General features: G+C 42.5%; 1 protein-coding gene and 1 long non-coding RNA gene across 2 annotated transcripts; both read left to right on the forward strand.

Moving 5' to 3' along the window:
* Window positions 1-2,169: 2,169 nt before the first annotated feature.
* On the forward strand, window positions 2,170-4,934 carry LOC124045360. Its single transcript, XR_006840843.1, has 3 exons — window positions 2,170-3,275; window positions 3,846-3,932; window positions 4,883-4,934. It is a non-coding gene; the product is annotated as an uncharacterized LOC124045360 (long non-coding RNA).
* Window positions 4,935-8,748: 3,814 nt separating this feature from the next.
* Window positions 8,749-17,367, forward strand: LOC124046985 (sorting nexin-9-like). The gene is made up of 7 exons (XM_046367735.1): window positions 8,749-8,758; window positions 12,329-12,393; window positions 14,952-15,054; window positions 15,173-15,314; window positions 15,644-15,728; window positions 16,122-16,247; window positions 17,332-17,367. The coding sequence occupies exons 1-7, from the start codon at window positions 8,749-8,751 to the stop codon at window positions 17,365-17,367; spliced, it is 567 nt and encodes a 188-aa protein (XP_046223691.1).
* The last annotated feature ends 1,337 nt before the right edge of the window (window positions 17,368-18,704 follow it).

An 18,704-nucleotide genomic window follows, 5' to 3' on the forward strand; every position in this document is an offset into this window, starting at 1 on the left:
ACAACACCAGGTATTTAAAGTATTATTATGTGGATAATGCATTTTGAAACTTTTAAGAAGCATAGGGCCCATATGTTTAAAAAAAAACTTGTTCCTGTTGTTTAGACTGTTGAGTAGAAATACATTTTATAGCAGTCAGGACATGAAGGTTCATAGCTACATGACATAGCAGTCAGGACATGAAGGTTCATAGCTACATGACATAGCAGTCAGGACATGAAGGTTCATAGCTACATGACATAGCAGTCAGGACATGAAGGTTCATAGCTACATGACATAGCAGTCAGGACATGAAGGTTCATAGCTACATGACATAGCCACACGACCCTCCCCAAGGCAAACAAAAAAAGTTGGAATTTACATTTACATTTAAGTCATTTAGCAGACGCTCTTATCCAGAGCGACTTACAAATTGGTGCATTCACCTTATGACATCCAGTGGAACAGCCACTTTACAATAGTGCATCTACATATTTTAAGGGGGGGGGGTGAGAAGGATTACTTTATCCTATCCTAGGTATTCCTTAAAGAGGTGGGGTTTCAGGTGTCTCCGGAAGGTGGTGATTGACTCCGCTGTCCTGGCGTCGTGAGGGAATGACCCTCTCCCCCCTTTTTGAAACCCCACACCTTAGTACAGTAATTATTGACTTGACCCTTATAACAAATCTACTTGTTATAATGGAACTTTTATAATATGAATGTACAGTGCCTTCGGAAAAATATTCAGACCCCTTGACTTTTTCCACATTTTGTTACGTTACAGCCTTATTCTAAAATGGATCAAATAGATTTTTGTTCTCAGCAAACTATGCACAATACCCCATAATGACATCACAATACCCCATAATGACATCACAATACCCCATAATGACATCACAATACCCCATAATGACATCACAATACCCCATAATGACATCACAATACTCCATAATGACATCACAATATACCCCACATTGACAAAGTGAAAACAGGTCTATATAAGGTTCCACAGTTGACAGTTCATGTCAGAACAAAAACCAAGCCATGAGGTCAAAATAATTTGCCGTAGTGTTCCAAGGCAGGATTGTGTCAAGGCACAGATCTGGAGAATAATAACAAAAATGTATATAATATATATTTGTAAGTAATATTAATTTAAATGGTTTTGTGCAGACAACAGAACCCATCATATCACAACTTGGAGTAAAAAACAGGCAGTTTGGCTACAAACCAGACAAGTTCAGGTTAATCCCCTGTTTCTGCCATTTATTTCAGTTTGTTGTTCTAGAGGAAAGGATGGAAAGGTAGAGGAGAGGAGAGGAGAGGAGAGGAGAGGAGAGGAGAGGAGAGGGGGAGGAGAGAGAACAAAGGAGAGAGGGGAGTTAATTATCTTTCTCTGGTGTGGTTGAGTGCATGTTAGCATTAGCTGGTTCAATTAATACAAACGTGACGTAGGAGAGGTGAGAATGAGAGGGGAGAGGAGATGGAGAGAGAAAAAGATAATAATATATTTTAATTATCCACCACTAGAGGGCGCACTTCGCCCATTCAATCCTGTACAGACCGACAGGTTCAGCTGTTAACAACAGAGTCGCTTTGTTCAGAGGCGGTGCCGTTCACAGCCCCGTGGCATTGTAGCGCCGCCCATGACACAAGCTACAGTATCAAATACAGACACGGACTGATTGGAACAGCCATCTCGGAAACACCCTTTAATTTGCGGTTCTTCTGTAAAACAGCATTTGACAGATTGACGCATAGAAAAAAAACGACACAACACAGCCTATTAAATAGACATGAAGATTCATACATGCTTATAACAAGTAGACTAATAGACCTACTAGGACTATCCTTCCTACCTGTTAGCCTAGCTTACCTGTTGGCCTAGCCTACCTGTTAGCCTGGCCAACCTGCTTGTTAGCATACCTGTTGGCCTAGCCTACCTGTTAGCCTGGCCAACCTGCTTGTTAGCATACCTGTTGGCCTAGCCTACCTGTTAGCCTGGCCAACCTGCTTGTTAGCATACCTGTTAGCCTAGCCAACCTGCTTGTTAGCATACCTGCTGGCCTAGCCTACCTGCTTGTTAGCATACCTGTTGGCCTAGTCTACCTGCTTGTTAGCATACCTGTTGGCCTAGCCTACTTGCTTGTTAGCTTACCTGATGGCCTTTTCTACCTGCTTGTTAGCCTACCTGTTGGCCTAGTCTACCTGCTTGTTAGCATACCTGTTGGCCTAGCCTACATGCTTGTTAGCATACCTGTTGGCCCTAGGCTACTTGCTTGTTAGCATACCTGTTGGCCTTTTCTACCTGCATGTTGTCCAAGTCTACCTGCTTATTAGCCTAGCCTGCCTGTTAGCCTAGTCTACCTGCTTGTTAGCCTTGTCTACCTGCTTGTTAGCCTAACCTACCTGCATGTTGGCCAAGTCTACCTACCTGCTAGCCTAGCCTACCTGTTAGCTCAGACTGTGACCGGATGGAGAATATCCACACATGGTCTTTAGTTCATAGTTCATATCATTAGTTTATTGCATTTGAAAGGTCTCACCAGAACCCATGATTATTGCCTATAATTACCTTATAATATTGACTATCACTCAGTCAATATGAATTACCTCTCTTAACAAGGTCACAAATAATTTAGGCTAATATTTCCCCTTTGACTTGTTGACATAGTTTCCATCTCTTACTAAGAAGTTGAGAGTTCCTGATCTGTGAATGGTTGTCTTTACTCGGTGTATTTACTCAGTCAAACCTATGACCGAGCAGCTAAAGGAAAATAAACACAATTGTCTGTCCGACTGTTGCCACGTTCATGTGCTATTCGAAAATACAAAACTAGGAAATGTCCGACTTGTTAATAGGTTGAACACGCGGCACGTATATATGTACAACAGGTTAGCAAGTCGGACATTTCTGAGTTTCGTAGTTTCCGACGAGTACTTGAACGCGGCACGTATCCACACCCCTGTTACTTGTTCTACATTTCTGCTCGGAGGAAGTGGCCCCTTTCCTCACCCTGTCGCTATTTACCGCGGGGATACAAAATTACTAACAAACTATTCTGTTGTGTGAAAATGAGGCAATTGTCGTCCTAGAAAATTGAGAAATCGTCTCTGCAGAATAGCACGCACGTTGTAACAACATAGTTGTAAGAAGATACGCCAGAGTGGATCGTTTTGAGCTGGAGTAGCCTCGTCTGCTTTGTTTACGTTGGGATTGTTTTGATGCGGGGTGTTTTCACGGTGACGTTTTTGCGTGGAAAACGACTGTAAATCCTGCAACGATGGCAATGCAGGTAGGAGAGTTTCTTCAGCATGTCATGGTGCGCTTTATTGAATGGTAGACAACGCTAATTTAGCTTCTTTTTTTTGTCATACAGAATATGCGCCATTGGGGGGGGTTTCATTGAAGTGTAGTTTAGATTTCAGAGTAATATGACTGAAAGAGAACATGTTTATAAACTGAACCAATGTCATACAATAAACGGATTGATGCCATGTGCAGAGACAGATTAAACAACACCTATGTATGTATTTACATGTTTATCTTCCAGTCTCTACTGTGAACTGCTTTTTGTAGGTTGTAGCGCCACTGTTTTCGAGAGGGAGGCAGTGTGTGTGTGTGTGTGTGTGTGTGTGTGTGTGTGTGTGTGTGTGTGTGTGTGTGTGTGTGTGTGTGTGTGTGTGTGTGTGTGTGTGTGTGTGTGTGTGTGTGTGTGTGTGCGTGTGCGCGCGTGCGTGTGTGTGTGTGTGTGTACACAGTACCATTCAGAGTGGTCCTGAGGTCATCACTGTGTCCTATGACTACGTCCTACAGTACCATTCAGAGTGGTCCCGAGGTCATCACTGTGTGTGCTCTGTTACAGGCCCAGGTGATATATGACTTCAGTGCTGAACCAGGAAATAACGAGTTGACAGTCAGAGAAGGAGAGACTGTCACCGTCCTCAATCAGGTACACACAGGATCTGACTGGCTGGCCAAAGTCACCTGAAATACTACAGCGTTACATTTCACGCTTTTCTGTCCAGACTGTCCAATGAATAACTCTCATTTTCCTCTTCTCTCTCTCACACTCTTCCTCTCCCTCTCTCCTTTTCTCTCCTTCCTCTCCCTCTCCCCCTATTCTCTCTCCCTCCCTCTCTCCCTCTGTCTCCCCCTTATATCGCTCTTCCTCTCTCTCCTTCTCTTACTTCCGCTCTCTCCTTCTCTCCCTCTCTTCACCTTCTCTCTCCCTCTTCTCTTTCTCTCTCTCTCCCCTTATCTCTCTTCCTCTCTTTCCCCCTTATCTCTCTTCCTCTCTCCCTTCTCTCTTCCTCTCTCTCCCCTTATCTCTCTTCCTCTCTTTCCCCCTTATCTCTCTTCCTCTCTCTCCCCTTCTCTCACTTCCTCTCTCTCCCCTTATCTCTCTTCCCTCTCTCTCCACTTCTCAAAAGCTTCCTCTCTCTCCCCTTCTCTCTCATCCTCTCTCTCTCCCCTTCTCTCTCTTCTCTCTCTCCCCCTTCTCTCTCTTCCTCTTTCCTTCCTCTCCCTCTCTCCCTCTCCTATTCTCCCTCTTCCTCTCCCCATCTCTCCCCCTTCTCTCTCCTCTGTCTCTCCCCCTTGCCCGGCTCTTCCTCTCTCTCCCTTCTGCCTCTGCCTTCAAGCTCTCCCCTTCTCTCTCTCTCCCTCTTCTCTTTCTTCCTCTCCCTCTCTCCATATTCTCTCTCTTCCCTCTCCCTCCCCTTATCTCTCTTCTCCTCTCTCCCCTTCTCTCTCCCACTTCCTCTTTCCCCTTCTCTCTCTTCCTCTCCCTCCCCTTATCTCTCTTCCTCTCTCTCCCTGCCTTCTCCTTCCTCCTCTCTCCCCCTTCTCTCTCTTCCTCTCTCTCCCACTCTCTCTGCCCCTCCTCTCTCTTTTTGCCAGAATGTTGGTGGAGGATGGATAGAGGCTCAGAACTCCAGAGGAGAAAGTGGGCACAGTGCCAGAAGACTACTTACAGGTGAGTGTGTGTCTGTTCATTACGGATTACACACCATAACAGTGTGAATAATTCACTACGTATCTGTAAAGTAAATCAGTGTTATTTGTCACATGCACGAGCTACAACATGTGTAGACCTTACAGTGAAATGCTTACTTATAAGCCCTTAACCAACAATGCAGTTTTTTAAAGCAATACAAAATAAGAATAAAAATAAAAGTAACAAATAATTTAAGAGCAGCAGTAAAATAACAATGGCGAGGCTATATAAGGGTCAGTGTGCAGGGGCACCGGTTAGTCGAGGTAATTGAGGTAATATGTATATGTAGGTACAGGTGTTAAAGTGACTATGCATAGATAATAACGAAGTAGTAGCAGTGTAATGGGGTGGGTGGGGAGAACAATACAAATAGTCTGCGTAGCTATTTGATTAGATGTTCAGAGTCTTATGGCTTGGGGGTAGAAGCTGTTTATGAGCCTCTTGGACCTAGACTTGGTGCCTATCGGCAGAAGGCAGTCTATGCCTAGAGTGGCTGGAGTCTTTGACAATTTTTAGGGCCTTCCTCTGACACAGCCTGGCGTGAGTGCTACGGATCGGTAGTCATTTCGGCAGGTTACCTTAGTGTTCTTGGGCACAGGGACTATGGTGGTCTGCTTGAAACATGTTGGTATTACAGACAGGGAGAGGTTGAAAATGTAAGTGAAGACACTTGCCAGTTGGTCAGCGCATGCTCAGAGTACACGTCCTGGTTATCTGTCTGGTCCTGCAAACTTGTGAATGTTGACCTGTTTTAAGGTCTTACTCACATCGGCTGCGGAGAGCGTGATCACACAGTCATCCGGGACAGCTGATGCTCTCATGTATGTGTAACAGTATAATTTTAAACCGTCCCCTCGCCCATACCCGGGCGCGAACCAGGGACCTTCTGCACACATCAACAACAGCCACCCACGAAGCATCGTTACCCATCGCTCCACAAAAGCCGCGGCCCTTGCAGAGCAAGGGGAACTACCACTTTAAGGTCTCAGAGCAAGTGACGTAACCGATTGAAACGCTATTTAGCGCACACCGCTAACTAAGCTAGCCGTTTCACATCCGTTACATATGTTTCAGTGTTACTTGCCTCGAAGCGAGCACAGAAGTAATTTAGCTCGTCTGATAGGCTCGGGTCATTGGGCAGCTCTCGGCTGTGCTTCCTTTTGTAGTCTGTAATAGCTTGCAAGCCCTGCCACATCCGACGAGCGTCAGAGCCGGTGTAATACGATTCAATCTTAGTCCGGTATTGACACTTTGGAATTGGAATAGAATTGACCTCAGCGCTGGCCCACATAACCTTGATTAATTAAGGGAAACAGTGAGTTAATACAATCATACTGTGGGGGACAGGGAGCTAATGTTCTGGGAGAAACAGACGGTAACATTAACGTACTGTGAGAGACAGGGAGCTAATGTTCAAAGTGATGGTTCATCGGAGGACATAGCAGGATTTCTTATAAGCTTCCAGGTTAGAGTCCCGCTCCTTGAAAGCGGCAGCTCTACCTTTTAGCTCAATGCTGATGTTGCCTGTAATCCATGGCTTCTGGTTGGGGTATGTACATACAGTCACTGTGGGGACGACGTCATCGATGCACTTATTGATGAAGCCAGTGACTGATGTGTTGAACTCCTCAATGCCATCAGAAGAATCCCGGAACATATTCCAGTCTGTGATAGCAAAACAGTCCTGTAGCTTAGCATCTGCTTCATTTGACCAATTTTTTTATTGACCGAGTCACTGGTGCTTCCTGCTTTAATTTTTTTGCAAACAGGAAGGAGGATAGATAGAATTATGGTCAGATTTGCCAAATGGAGGGCGATGGAGAGCTTTGTACGTGTCTCTGTGTGGAGTAAAGGTGGTCTAGAGTTTTTTTTTCTCCCTGTGGTTGCACATTTTAACATACTGGTGGAAATTTAGTAAAACAGATTTAAGTTTCCCTGCATTAAGGTCCCAGGTTTGGGTTATACTCCATATACATTCCAGTCAATTAAGGAAGTACACTGAAATTTCAATTCTCTTCAATGCTTTTTAATTAGGAACATTTGGATTTGGAATCTGCTTTACTTTCTGAATTGACTGGACTGAATTTACCCGGGTCAGAAGTTTACATGCATTCAATTAGTATTTGGTAGCATTGCCTTTAAATTGTTTAATTTGGGTCAAACGTTTCGGGTAGCCTTCTACAAGCTGCCCACAATGAGCTGGATGAATTTTGGCCCATTCCTCTTGACAAAGCTGGTGTAACAGAGTCACGTTTGTAGGCTTCCTTGCTCGCACACAATTTTTCAGTTCTGCCCACACATTTTCTATAGGATTGAGGTCAGGGCTTTGTGATGGCCACTCCAATACCTTGACTTTGTTGTCCTTAAGCTATTTTGCCACAACTTTGGAAGTATGCTTGGGGCCATTGTCCATTTGGAAGACCCATTTGTGACCAAGCTTTAACTTCCTGTCTGATGTCTTGAGATGTTGCTTCAATATATCCACATCATTTTCCGTCCTCATGATGCCATTTATTATGTGAGGTGCACCAGTCCCTCCTGCAGCAAAGCACCCCCACAACATGATGTTGCCACCCACATGCTTCATGGTTGGGATGGTGTTCTTCGGCTTGCAAGTGTCCTCCTTTATTCTCCTAACATAACGATGGTCATTATGGCCAAACAGTTCTATTTTTCATCAGACCAGAGGACATTTCTCCAAAAAGTCAGATGTTTGTCCCCATGTGCAGTTGCAAACCGTAGTCTGGCTTTTTTATGGTAGTTTTGGAGCCATGGCTTCTTCCTTGCTGAGCGGCCTTTCGGGTTATGTCAACATAGGACTCGTTTTACTGTGGATATAGATACTTTTGTACCTGTTTCCTCCAGCATCTTCACAAGGTCCTTTGCTGTTGTTCTGGGATTGATTTGCACTTTTCGCACCAAAGTACATTCATCTCTAGGAGACAGAACGCATCTCCTTCCTGAGCGGTATGATGGCTGCGTGGTCCCATGGTGTGTATACTTGCGTACTATTGTTTGTACAGATGAACGTAGTTCCTTCAGGCGTTTGGAAATTGCTTCCAAGGATTGGACCAGAACAGCTGGGGTCTGTTTTCAGGGTCTTGGCTTCTGGTTCTTTTTGATTTTCCATGATGCTCAGGAAAGGCACTGGGTTTCGAAGAGTAGATTCTTGAAGAATAGATCCACAGGTACACCTCAATTAACTCAAATTATACTTAAAGTGTAATAATTACAGCTATCAGAAGCTTCTAAAGCTGCACGACATTATTTTCTGGAATTTTCCAGGTGTGACGTAAACTTCTAATTTCAACTGTAGGCTGTCTGTGGTGCCAGGGCATGTATAGCTTTGCTTTAGCTGTGGATAATTATTATTTTCTGGTAGGCCTATTTGGTCACCATTTAAATTTTAAATTTTACATTTTAAAACTACAGCCTACTCTGGTTGTAAAGTGGTGCCATGAACTCAATATTTAGAGGTTGACAAAATAAACAATATAGTCACAGAAAGCTGTGACTCTTCTCTCTGTATCCCAGAACAACAATAAATTGCTTTCAAAACAGTATTTTGCATATTTAGCAACGGTCATATGCTTGTGCTTCTCAGAATGCATCACTCCCTCCTCTGTGCACAGTGGGGAGATGGGGGTGAAAGTGGCTCGCTAACATAGCAACAGACAGCGAAACAGGGACAGGCAAATACCTCGCTAAATTATTATCAGACCTACCAACATGCACACATTTTGCGTACCATCTACGCAGAGCTCTGACCATGTACGCAGGTACGAGAGCAGAGTTATTAAAAGTAGCAGTAATTTTTCATGTTTGTATTTCATTTATTTCTCTAGCAAATGAAAGTGAACTGAACCCAGAGCCCACTGAACGTCCATCTTCTGTTCGCTAACGTTAGCTTGAAACAATCAGTGTTTACCTTTCCACAACACACGGAGTCCTAAAGGGATTTGTCCATTTACGTACAGCTGGCAGTCGGCAAACTCCGCATCACAACAAACAGGAGGAGGGACAGACACGGGGCAGTCACGTCCAATAAGGATGTATTCATCTCCATGTCCGTTGACACACACTCCGTACATGTCTATTGGAGACCAATTACTTTATTAAATATTGATTACAAATTGATTTTACAAATTTTATGACAAAAGTTTAAAGAAAGGAATAGATACCATTATAAATGAGACTCAAATAGGATTTATGAAGAGCCGTCACAAACTCTAACATTCGTTTAGTCTTGGACCTTATAGACTATTCAGATGCAATTGACTCAGATGTGGTTGTCTTTTTGGGGGGACTTCTGTAAAACCTTTGACTCAATTGAACATGAATTTCTCTTTAGGACGCGTAAACCTTTTGGATTCGGTGAACATTTTATCAACGTCATTCGCATGTTCTACAAAGATATAAATAGTTCTGCGTTACTAAACCTTAATACTTCCAAAATATTTAGTATCAACAGAAGTGTTTTTAGCTCCAACAGTACATGAATAACTAGCCAAATGCATGTGTTTTTAGCTCCAACAGTACAGTGATAACTAGCCAAATGCTTGTGTTTTTAGCTCCAACAGTACAGTGATAACTAGCCAAATGCTTGTGTTTTTAGCTCCAACAGTACAGTGATAACTAGCCAAATGCATGTGTTTTTAGCTCCAACAGTGCAGTGATAACTAGCCAAATGCTTGTGTTTTTAGCTCCAACAGTACAGTAATAACTAGCCAAATGCATGTGTTTTTAGCTCCAACAGTACAGTGATAACTAGCCAAATGCTTGTGTTTTTAGCTCCAACAGTACAGTGATAACTAGCCAAATGCTTGTGTTTTTAGCTCCAACAGTACAGTGATAACTAGCCAAATGCATGTGTTTTTAGCTCCAACAGTACAGTGATAACTAGCCAAATGCATGTGTTTTTAGCTCCAACAGTACAGTGATAACTAGCCAAATGCTTGTGTTTTTAGCTCCAACAGTACAGTAATAACTAGCCAAATGCATGTGTTTTTAGCTCCAACAGTACAGTAATAACTAGCCAAATGCATGTGTTTTTAGCTCCAACAGTACAGTAATACCTAGCCAAATGCATGTGTTTTTAGCTCCAACAGTACAGTAATACCTAGCTAAATGATTATGTTCCTAGCTCCAACAGTACAGTAATACCTAGCTAAATGCCTATGTTCCTAGCTCCAACAGTACAGTAATACCTAGCTAAATGCTTATGTTCCTAGCTCCAACAGTACAGTAATACCTAGCTAAATGCCTATGTTCCTAGCTCCAACAGTACAGTACTACCTAGCTAAATGATTCTGTTCCTAGCTCCAACAGTACAGTAATACCTAGCTAAATGATTCTGTTCCTAGCTCCAACAGTGCAGTAATACCTAGCTAAATGATTATGTTCCTAGCTCCAACAGTACAGTAATACCTAGCTAAATGATTATGTTCCTAGCTCCAACAGTGCAGTAATACCTAGCTAAATGCCTATGTTCCTAGTTCCAACAGTGCAGTAATACCTAGCTAAATGATTATGTTCCTAGCTCCAACAGTACAGTAATACCTAGCTAAATGCCTATGTTCTAGCTCCAACAGTACAATTACTACTAGCTAAATGCTTATGTTCCTAGCTCAACAGTGCAGTAATGCCCCCAGCTAAAGTAAAGCATGTTCCTAGCTCCAACAGGTGCAGTCCATTACAGCTGGTAGCTGTGCAAACTCCAACCGTTTGTGCCACCTAGCTAAATGCTTGATTCTGGCTCCAACAGTGCAGTAATGCCTGCTTACAGTAACATGTTCCTGGCTCCCAACAGTGAGGTAATACCTAGCTAAATGCTTATGTTCTAGTCCAACAGTGCAGTAATACCTAGCTAAAATGCCTATGTTCCTAGCTCCAACAGTGCATTAATACCTAGCTAAATGCTTATGTTCCTAGCTCAACAGTACAGTAATACCTAGCAACGCCTATGTTCTAGCTCAACAGTACAGTAATACCTAGCTAAATGCCTATGTTCCCACCGCTCCAACAGTACAGGTAATACCTAGCTAAATGCTTATGTTCCTAGCTCAACAGTACAGTAATACCTAGCTAAATGCCTATGTTCCTAGCTCCAACAGTACAGTAATACCTAGCTAAATGCTTATGTTCTAGCTCCAACAGTGCAGTAATACCTAGCTAAATGTTTATGTTCCTAGCTCCAACAGTACAGTAATACCTAGCTAAATGCTTATGTTCCTAGCTCCAACAGTACAGTAATACCTAGCTAAATGCCTATGTTCCTAGCTCAACAGTACAGTAATACCTAGCTAAATGCCCTATGTTCCTAGCTCCAACAGTGCAGTAATACCTAACAATATAAAACAATACACACGGATCCAAAACATTAAAAGAAAGTAATTAAGAAATATTGGTACAAGCAATGTCAGAGTTCGGGACAGTACATGGACAGTATGTGACTAGAAAAGGGAGTGTACACAGTAGTTTATAGGATGGGACTGGACTACAATACAGTCTTATACATATGAAATGGGTAAAACAGTATGTAAATGTTATTAAAGTGACCAGGTAGCCTGGCGGGTAGGGCGTTGGGCCAGTAACTGAAAGGTTGCTAGATCGAATCCCGACTGACATGGTAAAAATGTCGTTCTGCCCCTGAGAAAGACAGTTAACCCCTGTTCCCCAGCCCCCCCGCACCTCTCTGATTCAGAGGGGTTGGGTTGAATGCGGAAGACACATTTCAGTTGAATGCATTTAGTTTCTCAGTGTTCCATGAGTATGTACATGGGGCAGCAGTCTCTACAGTGCAGGGTAGATTACCAACTCGGTAACACAAAATGCCTTCCGGTAAGAGGAAGGCAGTTTATCGTTCCAGCTTGTGTGTGTGTGTGTGTGTGTGCGTGTGTGTGTGTGTGTGTGTGTGTGTGTGTGTGTGTGCGTGTGTGCGCGCGCCGGCTGTGTGTGTGTGTGTGCGTGCGTGTGTGTGTGTGGGGAGGTGTTCGAAGTCTTTGTGAGACCCCATCACACCGCATTTATTTTTTGACAAACGTGACATCACTGGGGAGCCCGTAGCAAAGATCAAAGTTGAACTCTGGAAAATGTTTTGAAGATCCCAGTACCACGCCAAAATAAACTTGACTAAGCGTTGCTAACAGTGTGGCGCTAAAGCAACACTGTGTCTTTGCAAAGTATGTTTACTGTCATCCCTGTAGTACAAACAGTGATGTTTTCATCCTGCACACATGGGAAAGATAGCCATGACTACTGTCTTTGTCCTTAGGGGGTCAGATAAAGTCAAAATGTGGATGATTATTACAATCCCCCTCATCTCTCAGGTTGGTGCCTTGTCTCCACAGCACCAGAGACGGCTACCTATCCGGATGCCTACAGCCCGAGTCCAGCAACTAGCACAAACACTCAGGTACACACTACTTCATTACAATAAGTTATGGGGCTTGAGAGAGAGAAAGAGAGGGACTCGGTCTCTGTCTCTAAATTAAGAAAGCTTTGATTATGTACAGACTCAGTGACCAACATAGCCTTGCTATTGAGAAAGGCTGCCGTAAGGCAGTCAGTTCTTGAGAAGAGGCTATGTGCACACTGTCAACAAAATGATGGGAAACTGAGCTGCACTTCCTGCCAAATGTATGACCATATTAGAGACACATATTTCACAATATGATTTCATTAAACTCCAATATCTACTGGGTGAAATACCACAGTGTGCCGTCACAGCAGCAAGATTTGTGACCTGTTGCCTCAAAGAAAAGGGCAACCCGAGAGAACAAACACCATTGTAAATACAACCCATATTTATGCTTATTTATTTTCCCTTTTGTACTTTAACTATTTGTACTTTGTTACAACACTGTATATATACATAAAATTACATTTTGTAATGTCTTTTTACTGTAATGTTTACTGTTCATTTATATTGTTTATTTCACTTTTGTTTCTGATCTATTTCACTTGCTTTGGCAATAACATACAGTGGGGCAAAAAGTATTTAGTCAACCACCAATGGTGCAAGTTCTCCCACTTAAAAAGATGAGAGAGGCCTGTACTTTTTTCATCATAGGTACACTTCAACTATGACAAACAAAATGAGAAAAAAAAAATCCAGAAAGAATCACATTTAGGATTTTTAATGAATTTATTTGCAAATTATGGTGGAAAATAAGTGTTGGTCAACTAACAAAGTTTATCTCAATGCTTTGTTACCGTTTGTTGGCAATGACAGAGGGTCAAAATGTTTTCTGTAAGTCTTCACAGGTTTTCACACACTGTTGCTGGTATTTTGGCCCATTCCTCCATGCAGATCTCCTCTAGAGCAGTGATGTTTTGGGGCTGTTGCTGGGCAACACGGACTTTCCTCCAAAGATTTTCTATGGGGTTGAGATCTGGAGACTGGCTAAGCCACTCCGACGACCTTGAATACTTCTTACGAAGCCACTCCTTTGTTGCCCGGGCGGTGTGTTTAGGATCATTGTCATGCTGAAGGAGCCCAGCCACGTTTCATCTTCAATGCCCTTGCTGATGGGAAGGAGGGTTTTCACTCAAAATCTCACGATACATGGCCCCATTCATTCTTTCCTTTACACGGATCAGTCGTCCTGGTCCCTTTACAGAAAAACAGCCCCAAAGCATGATGTTTCCACCCCTATGCTTCACAATAGGTATGGTGTTCTTTGGATGCAACTCGGCATTAATGTCCTCCAAACACGACGAGTTGAGTTTTTACCAAAAAGTTATATTTTGGTTTCATCTGACCGTATGACATTCTCCCAATCTTCTTCTGCATCATCCAAATGCTCCCTAGCAAACTTCAGATGGGCCTGGACATGTACTGGCTTACGCAGGGGGACACGTCTGGCACTGCAGGATTTGAGTCCCTGGCGGCGTAGTGTGTTACTGATGGTAGGCTTTGTTACATTGGTCCCAGCTCTCTGTAGGTCGTTCACTAGGTCCCCCTGTGTGGTTCTGTGATTTTTGCTCACCGTTCTTGTGATCATTTTGACCCCACGGGGTGAGATCTTGCGTGGAGCGCCAGATCAAGGGAGATTATCAGTGGTCTTGTATGTCTTCCATTTCCTAATAATTGCTCCCATAGTTGATTTCTTCAAACCAAGCTGCTTACCTATTGCAGATTCAGTCTTCCCAGCCTGGTGCAGGTCTACAATGTTGGTTCTGTTGTCCTTTGACAGCTCTTTCGTCTTGGCCATAGTGGAGTTTGGAGTGTGACTGTTTGAGGTTGTGGACAGGTGTCTTTTATACTGATAACAAGTTCAAACAGGTGCCATTAATACAGGTAACGAGTGGAGGACAGAGGAGCCTCTTAAAGAAGAAGTTACAGGTCTGTGAGAGACAGAAATCTTGCTTGTTTTTAGGTGACCAAATACGTATTTTCCACCATAATTTGCAAATAAATTCATTAAAAATCCTACAATGTGATTTTCTGGATTTTTTTCTCTCATTTTGTCTGTCATCGTTGAAGTGTACCTACAATGAAAATTACAGGCCTCTCTCATATTTTTAAGTGGGAAAACTTGCACAATTGGTGGCTGACTAAATATTTTTTGCCCCACTGTATGTTTCCCATGCCAATAAAGCCCCTTTAATTGAAAGAGAGAGAGAGAGATGTTTATAGTCAGGCAGGAAGGGGAAATAGTCGTTAGCATGGCGTTGGAGCTTCTCTTTTGTAGGCCCAAGGCCAGTTCTGTCCACGCTTGGGCCATTAAAACACACACAAACATCCAGGTACCTTCTCTGGCCACGCTTGAGCCATTAAAACTGTATAAAGCAGGACAGCATGCACCACACACACACTTTAGCCATTACGAATGCCTTGGTCAGAGTCACGCCACTTCAAAACATCAAGCCACTTAGCCTTTAAAACAGAACAGGCTGAAGCAGTCTTCTTTTTTTTTAAGCAGCTCGTAAACATTTCCCAGAGTTCACTGCTGCTGTTGTTGTTTGCAGGTTGCTAACGGTGACAACCCTTGGTCTGGGGGAGGAGCTTACACCAACAAGACAGCCGGGGGATGGGACACCCAGGGATACGCGCAGACTCAACAGAATGCAGGTGACACACAAAGACAAACAAGATGTTTGTAAATGTTGTTGTATTTGTAATGTTGCATTTATTAGTTTTTTATTTTTATAATGTCCTTGTTTGTGCGTGTGCATTTGTGCGTGTGAAGGTGATGATGACGATGATGGTGAGTGGGATGAAGAGTGGGATGATGCCAGATCAACAGGGGTTTATGGAGAAACTACAGGGGAGGAGGAAGGAGAGGCGACAGGCCGCAACACACACACACACATGAAGATATCCCTCAACAAGTAAGACACACAAACACTCACCCTTATTTATTTTTAAATGTTGCATTTCACTAGGGTTGAAAAATTCTGGTAACTTTTCAAAAATAGTGTTCAAAGCTGTCATCAAGGCAAAGCGTGGCTACTTTGAAGAATCTCAAATATAAAATATATTTTGATTTGTTTAACACTTTTTTTGGTTACTACATGATTCCATATGTGTTATTTCAAAGTTTTATTGTCTTCACTAATATTTTACAATGTAGAAAATAGTAAAAATAAAGAAAAACCCTTGAAAGAGTAGGTGTGTCCAAACTTTTGACTGGTACTGTAGGTCCGTATTCTTCCACTAGGTTTGCGTTCTCTAAGATCCCCAACCCAGAGGTGTACCTCCTGGCTAAACTACCACCCAAAGGCAAAGACAGACTGGCCATCTATGTGAGTCATCCATCTGTTCTACACATTTACATTACATTACAGTAACATTACATTGACATTACTTTACAATAAATTACTTTGACATCCATCTGCATTACTTTACATTACTTTTACAAGGCACTTCATTTACATTATATTACATTCACATTACATTTATGGGGGGGGAAACTTTGTTACTCAAGATGGTAATAGCAATGTAGTAATTGTGTGTGTGTGTGTGTGTGTGTGTGTGTGTGTGTGTGTGTGTGTGTGTGTGTGTGTGTGTGTGTGTGTGTGTGTGTGTGTGTGTGTGTGTGTGTGTGTGTGTGTGTGTGTGTGTGTGTGTGTGTGTGTGTGTGTGTGTGTGTGTGTGTGTGTGTGTGTGTGTGTGTGTGCGCGCGCACGCACGCGTAGATGGGAGATGTGGGGCCAGTCTGGCTGTATCCCCAGTCTCCTCTTGACTGTGTCGTGGCTGATCCTAAAAAGGGCTCTAAGATGTATGGGCTGAAGAGTTACATAGAATATCAGGTCACACCCAACGTGAGTATCACACACACACACACACACTAGTGCTGAGCGATTAGTGCTTTTTGAGGTCGTTTCAGTTCGGTGAAAAATAAATAATTTTTCCATTTTGATTTGTATAAAAAAAAGATATATATGCTTAAGCTTTTTAATAGAAATGAAATTTTAGTAGAAATTCCAAAGCCACATTTTTAGAACTTTCAATTTTCTTATTGAGTTTTTAAAAAATGTATTATTATTATATATTTTTTTGTCATCTCTGCTCAGCCAACCATCTAACCTCATTTACAAGTCATCCTATTTAGCTAGGCTAGTAACTAGCTAGCTGGCTATCTAGTAGCTACCTAATATGTAATAATAACTAGCTAGCTAGTAGCTACCTAATATGTAATAGTAACTAGCTAGCTAGTAGCTACCTAATATGTAATAGTAACTAGCTAGCTTGTAGCTACCTAATATGTAATAGTAACTAGCTAGCTTGTAGCTACCTAATATGTAATAGTAACTAGCTAGCTAGTAGCTACCTAATATGTAATAGTAACTAGCTAGCTAGTAGCTACCTAATATGCTGCAGAGCTGTCTGACGATAAAACTATTTTAGTTGTTCTTCAAAGTAGATAGGACATACTTTCAAGACGGCTAATTACCAAGTACTACAAATATTAATCGGGTACAGCTACCTAACGAACTGTCAATATCCCTATTGTCGTTGTGCTGTGTACATTCCTCTCTCATGTGTCTTTCTGGGGCCGGAAGAGCAGGGCAGGCGCAATGGATTACATAGTCGTATGAATTAATTACCACGTTTTCTGCCCTGAACTAAGTTTAATATTTTCTGTTGAAAACTACAACTTCCAGCGGCCCACAGTTTGTTCTTGATCTGATTTCTCTACCGGCGCGCAGAGCTCACAAAAATACAAACTAAAATGGAATTCAAGTAATTGAACTGACGTCGGTCAATTTAGTTGTTTAATAACACACACACACACACACACACACACACACACACACACACACACACACACACACACACACACACACACACACACACACACACACACACACACTTCTCTGACTCTTCTTTTTGTGTTTTCTACAGACGACCAACAGACCTGTCAATCACAGGTTCATTTGATTGGCTGTATGAGCGCCTGTTGGAGAAGTTTGGTTCCGCCATCCCCATCCTCGCTGCCTGACAAACAAGTCACAGGTCAGTGGTATAAGCGCCTCCGTTTTCCTGAATAGGTCTTGTGGTCTGAGCGTGGCTTTAGAAAATATGTATTGAGCTGTGTGTAAGTTCCGCATAAATAGTTCTGTATTGGAGCCTGTTGACAATGGCCCTAGTGAGGTCATAAACAGTTCTGTATTGGAGCCTGTTGACAATGGCCATCAAGTCATAAATAGGTCAGTGGACAATAGCCATCCATGTCATAAATAGTTCAACCGTCAATGGCCATCTAATTGAGGTCATAAATAGTTTTTCCTGAATAGCCATCTTGTGGTCATAAAAAAGCTGTGACAATGGCTTTAGTCAAAATAGTTCTGTATTGAGCCTGTTGACTGTGTGTAAGTCATCCTTCAAGCATAAATAGTTCTGTATTGGAGCCTGTTGACAATGGCCATCTAGTGAGGTCATAAACAGTTCTGTATTGGAGCCTGTTGACAATGGCCATCTAGTGAGGTCATAAATAGTTCTGTATTGAGCCTGTTGACAATGGCCATCTAGTGAGGTCATAAATAGTTCTGTATTGGAGCCTGTTGACAATGGCCATCTAGTGAGGTCATAAATAGTTCTGTATTGGCGCCTGTTGACAATGGCCATCTGGTGAGGTCATAAATAGTTCTATATTGGAGCCTGTTGACAATGGCCATCTAGTGAGGTCATAAATAGTTCTGTATTGGAGCCTGTTGACAATGGCCATCTAGTGAGGTCATAAATAGTTCTGTATTGGAGCCTGTTGACAATGGCCATCTGGTGAGGTCATAAATAGTTCTGTATTGGAGCCTGTTGACAATGGCCATCTAGTGAGGTCATAAATAGTTCTGTATTGGAGCCTGTTGACAATGGCCATCTAGTGAGGTGTTTTATCGATTCCCCTGACAGCCCATACACACAAAACGTATGCAAGGCACATTGGATAAAAGTGTCTTCTAAATGGCATTTATTATTATTATTATTACAGATATAAATGTTAAAGTTTAGTATAAAAGAGGTTTTGTAATTTACTGGTTCAGAATGTCACGATGGTACGTCTATTAAAATGTGGATGAATTAGGTGATGAGAGAAATCCAATGATCTGTTTTTTTTACACACAACGCAAAGACCGGGGGGGGAATATGATGGTGGATGTTGTCGGCTTATACGGCCGGGAGATAGGGTTAGTAGGGACAAAACGCATATCAGGGTGAAATCAAAACATAAAAAGTGCATGAACGGTCAAGTAGTGCTGCCGGGTGAATAAAGTGGAAGG

The sequence above is a fragment of the Oncorhynchus gorbuscha genome, linkage group LG10, assembly GCF_021184085.1.
Source record: "Oncorhynchus gorbuscha isolate QuinsamMale2020 ecotype Even-year linkage group LG10, OgorEven_v1.0, whole genome shotgun sequence".
Taxonomy (NCBI): Eukaryota; Metazoa; Chordata; class Actinopteri; order Salmoniformes; family Salmonidae; genus Oncorhynchus; species Oncorhynchus gorbuscha.

Coding starts and splice junctions, on each gene's coding strand:
- LOC124046985 (XM_046367735.1), top strand. Junction 12,394..14,951: donor CAACTAGCACAAACACTCAG/GTACACACTACT, acceptor TGTTGTTTGCAG/GTTGCTAACGGTGACAACCC. Junction 15,055..15,172: donor GCAGACTCAACAGAATGCAG/GTGACACACAAA, acceptor GTGCGTGTGAAG/GTGATGATGACGATGATGGT.